The 4,917-nt window shown below is 40.0% G+C and overlaps 1 protein-coding gene across 1 annotated transcript; it reads left to right on the forward strand.

The window, feature by feature from the left end:
* The first annotated feature begins 1,237 nt into the window (after nucleotides 1–1,237).
* Nucleotides 1,238–2,164, forward strand: LOC120243939 (olfactory receptor 8B3-like). Its single transcript, XM_039250176.1, is given in 1 exon segment — nucleotides 1,238–2,164. A coding segment is annotated over 1 exon segment (927 nt).
* The last annotated feature ends 2,753 nt before the right edge of the window (nucleotides 2,165–4,917 follow it).

The raw sequence follows: 4,917 nt of genomic DNA on the forward strand, positions 1-4,917 counted from the left end.
GGGAAACGGGAGTTTATTTTTAGCTCTTCTTTGAGGGGTTGTACAGCCGCTACAGGGAAGAGAAAAATTGAGCAAATTATTGAGTCCTTAAGGTACTGAAGACAGATTATGGTCCAGGGTGTATATACAATTCCCATGGTTTCTGACTACACTTAGAAATTTTCCTTGGGGAACACACTGAGCAAGCTTCTGCCTTGTTTATAACTGAGTACATTATATAGTCACACTCACATTAAATCTTCTGTGGCTTACCAAGGGGCAGAAGTGATAATAATAAAGACTTTTCATCTTCTGTTTGAGGGAACTAAAAGTCATAATCAGAAGCTATGATCTGTACTTCTAAAAGATTTCCAGGGAATATCAGCAATTAGGTGTGGGCTGAATTCTATCTGAATCAAAAGAACCAAATCCTCAGAGCCTGAAATTGCTCTTCCATGATGATGGGGGTAATAACAATGATGAGGAAGCCCCAGTGTCTTCTGGCCTAAGGTGGGTGAGATTCTGAATTTCAGTTTAATCAAGTACTCCTTTTTTGAGATGGAAATCTGAGGATCTAAGATATGCCACTTTCTTTCCCAGTTTTGCAGTACAAGCACTCACATGAAATTGGCAGAAAAACCTGTCAGGAGCAGAGAATGTTTAGAGATGTTGCAGGGGCTCGTCAAGGAATGCATTCTGTCAGTCAGAAAGTTCCCTCTCTGTGGGCAAAGCTTGCTACTCCAGATCTGTGGCTTTTACTCTGTGACATTGGGGAGTAACTTCTTGTAGACTGGTCCCTTAGTTTTGGATTAGAAACAGTCTAGTTGGTTTCTACCACACCAAGTCTAATCTATATTAGAAACCAGCTCCAGGTCTCAGCTTGGAATTTTACTCATGAAGAAAGGGCTTAAGTGAATGAAAATGACTGAGAAGAAAGAAGGATAATTGTGTCCTCATGCAAACTTCTCCATAAAGGAGAAAGTACTTCCAACGGTTATGTTTACATTTGATAACATTGCTCTTCACTCTATAGGCTAAGTTTTGACATTCTTTGTTACCTAACTTGCAAACACTAATAAGGGGAAGCCTAAGTCACTCAGTATCATGATAATGCCAAAGGAGTATTTGGGTTAAGGTTGGGCTAGTCTCAGACCTTCCCCATGATTAAGCTGCACTTGGGAGAGGAGGTATGGTGAAAAGCTGGGTTTTTCTCTGTGTGACTTTCTTCTTCTGTGCTCACAGATCCCCTTAGAGAAGAATGGCTCCTGGAAATGGTTCTTTTGTGACTGAATTCATTCTGGTGGGACTAACAGACTTACCAGGTCTCTAGTTCCCCCTGTTCTGCCTGTTTCTAGTCATGTATATGGTCACCGTTTTGGGAAATTTGGGCTTGATAACTCTACTTGAGCTGAATTCACACCTACACACCCCCATGTACTTTTTCATCTTCAATTTGTCCTTCATCGACCTCTGTTATGCTTCTGTGTTTACACCAAAAATGCTGACTAACTTCATATCAATGAAGAACATTATCTCCTACAGGGGATGCATAACCCAGCTCTACTTTTTTTGTTTCTTTGTTATTTCTGAATGCTATGTGCTGACATCAATGGCCTATGATCGCTATGTGGCCATCTGCAACCCACTTTTGTATAATGTTGTCATGTCCCCTAGAGTGTGTTCCAGCCTTATACTTGGTTCATATTTGATGGCATTTTCGGGTGCCATGGCCCACACGGGATGCATGCTGAGACTGACCTTCTGTGATGCAAACTCCATCAACCATTATTTTTGTGACATCCTCCCCGTGCTCCAGCTCTCCTGCACAAGCACCTACGTGAATGAGCTGGTGGTTTTCATCGTGGGGGGCATCAACATCATTGTGCCCAGTGTCACCATCTTTGTGTCCTATGGTTCCATCCTCTGCAGTGTCCTCCGCATCAGCTCGACCGAGGGCAGGTCCAAAGCCTTCAGCACCTGCAGTTCACACATAATTGCTGTTTCCTTGTTCTTTGGATCATGTGCGTTTATGTATCTTAAACCATCTTCTGTTGCATCTATGGATGAAGGGAAAATCTCTTCTGTCTTTTATACCAATGTGGTTCCCATGATGAACCCTATAATCTATAGCTTAAGAAATAAAGATATTAAACTTGCCCTGAGGAGAATCCTGAGTAGGAGATAGTTAGAAACAGTATCTCTCTGTACAGATAGTTACACAACAGGGAAATTTTGTGTTTAATGAAAACATTTTTAGTGGTAACCTTCTTAGCCTATTTTTTTTGTTTTTTTTTTCATAGTACCATTATTTAATGATGGAACTGACAAATATGTCTCATATGTTAATTGTGAAAAATTTTAAATCTTTTTTTTTTTACAAATAGTTTATTGTCAAATTAGTTTACACATAACACCCAGTGCTCATCCCCACAAGTGCCCTCCTCCATGCCCATCCCCCTCCCCCCCACATCCATCAGTCCTCAGTTTTTGTCAGTATTCAAGAGTCTCTCATGGTTTGCCTCTCTCCCTTTCCCCCACTATTTCCGCCCTTCTTCTCCCCCTTGTTCCTCCGTCAAGTTCCTCCTAATCCTCCTATACGTGCAAACATATGATATTTGTCCTTCTCTGCCTGACTTATTTCGCTCAGCATAACACCCTCAAGCTCCATCCATGTTGCTACACATGGCCAGATTTCATTGTTTCTCATTGCCATGTAGTATTCCATGGTATAGATAAACCACATCTTCTTGATCCACTCGTCTGTTGATGGACACTTAGGCTCTTTCCATGTTTTAGCTATTGTTGAGAGTGCTGCTATGAACATTGGGGTACATGTGCTCCTATGCATCAGCATTTCTGTATCCCTTGGGTAAATTCCTAGCAGTGCTATTGCTGGGTCATGGGTGAGTTCTATTGTTAGTTTCCTGAGGAACCTCCACACTGTTTTCCAGAGGGTCTGCACCAGTTTACATTCCCATCAACAGTGTAGGAGGGTGCCCGTTTCTCCACATCCTCGCCAGCATCTAGAGTTCTCTGATTTGCTCATTTTAGCCACTCTGACTGGCGTGAGGTGGTATCTCAGTGTGGTTTTGATTTGTATTTCCCTGATGAGGAGGGATGCTGAGCATCGTTTCATGTGTCTGTTGGCCATCTGGATGTCCTCTTTGGAGAAGTGTCTGTTCATGTCTTCTGCCCATTTCTTCACTGGGTTGTTTGTTTTTCGGGCGTGTAGTTTGGTGAGTTCCTTATAGATTCTGGATATTAACCCTTTATCTGATATGTCATTTGCAACTATCTTTTCCCATTCCGTTGGTTGCCTATTAATTTTCTGGGTTGTTTCCTTGGCTGTGCAGAAGCTTTTAATCTTGATGAGGTCCCAACAGTTTATTTTTGCTCTTGATTCCCTTGCTTTTGGGGATGTGTCAAGTAAGAAGTTGCTGCGGTGGAGGTCAAGGAGGTTGTTTCCTGCTTTCTCCTCTAGGGTGTTGATAGTTTCCTGTCTCACGTTCAGGTCCTTTATCCATTTTGAGTTGATTTTTGTGCATGGTGTGAGAAAATGATCTAGTTTCATTCTTCTGCATGTTGCTGTCCAGTTCTCCCAACACCATCTGTTAAAAAGGCTGTCTTTTTTCCATTGGATATTCTTTCCTGCTTTGTCAAAGATCAGTTGGCTGTATACTTTTGGGTCCACTTCTGAGTTCTCAATTCTGTTCCATTGTTCTATGTGTCTGTTTTTGTGCCAATACCATACTGTCTTGATGACAGCTCTGTAGTAGAGGCTAAAGTCTGGCATGGTGATACCTCCCGTTTTGGTTTTATTTTTCAATATTACGTTGGCTATTCAGGGTCTTTTGTGGTTCCATACAAATTTTAGGATCCTTTGTTCTATTTTTGAGAAGAATGCTGGTGCAATTTTGGTTGGAATTACATTGAATGTGTAGATTGGTTTGGGTAGTAATGACATTTTAGCTATATTTATTCTTCCAATCCATGAGCATGGAATGTTTTTCCATTCCTTTGTGTCTTCTTCAATATCCTTCATAAGTTTTCTATAGTTTTCATCATACAGATCTCTTGTATCCTTGGTTAGGTTTATTCCTAGGTATTTTATGTTTTTTTGTGCAATTGTGAATGGGATCAATTTCTTGATTTCTCTTTCTATTGCTTCATTATTGGTGTATCAAAATACAACCAATTTCTGTACATTGATTTTGTATCCTGAAACTTTGCTGAATATACTCTTGTTTCTTTACTCTGACTGGCAAGAATCTGTCTTTTTCAAATGACAGTAATTGAAGGTTCCTGAAAGAGTATTATGTTTAATCCATTTTGCATCTGTAAACAATTTAAAGCAGGCCTCTTTTGGCAGAAAGTTGTTTTTCTTTGCTTTTACTTTTATATAGCCAAAGTAGCACATAACTGATCAACAAAACATATTTACTCTATGAATGGGAAAGTGAAGCTCAGAATAGTTAATGATTCACCTAAAGTCATGCAGCTTCAGAAAGACAAGGTCTAGAGTATCTTCCCAGTCTTCTGATTTCAAGTCTACAACTCTTAGTTGTGGGCTTTGTTTCTACTTTATTATTTTCACTTCAGTGAATAAGGACTATGAGAAAAGATTTCTAGTTTGAAGGTTGATTCTGCTTTGTTCCATGCTGGGTATTACACAAATTTCTCTCATGCTGGGCATCACAGTTTTTGTTTTTTGTTTAGGAAAACTGGTTTTGCTTCTTCTTGTTGAGAGAGAGCTCCTTGGGCTAGTATACTGAGGAGATGATTGGCTCACATAAGGATGTTACTTATATACAAAATGTATTTGGCACATCAAAAATTTGGCATCAAGTACTACAGAATAAGGTACTTTGAACCTGAGGTAAAATACAGTATAGAATAATTTTTTTTAAAAAAACCTGAATTTGGGGACTCCTGAGTGGC

Source organism: Hyaena hyaena, unplaced genomic scaffold (genome assembly GCF_003009895.1).
Source record: "Hyaena hyaena isolate Hyena2069 unplaced genomic scaffold, ASM300989v1 scaffold_364, whole genome shotgun sequence".
Lineage (NCBI taxonomy): Eukaryota > Metazoa > Chordata > Mammalia > Carnivora > Hyaenidae > Hyaena > Hyaena hyaena.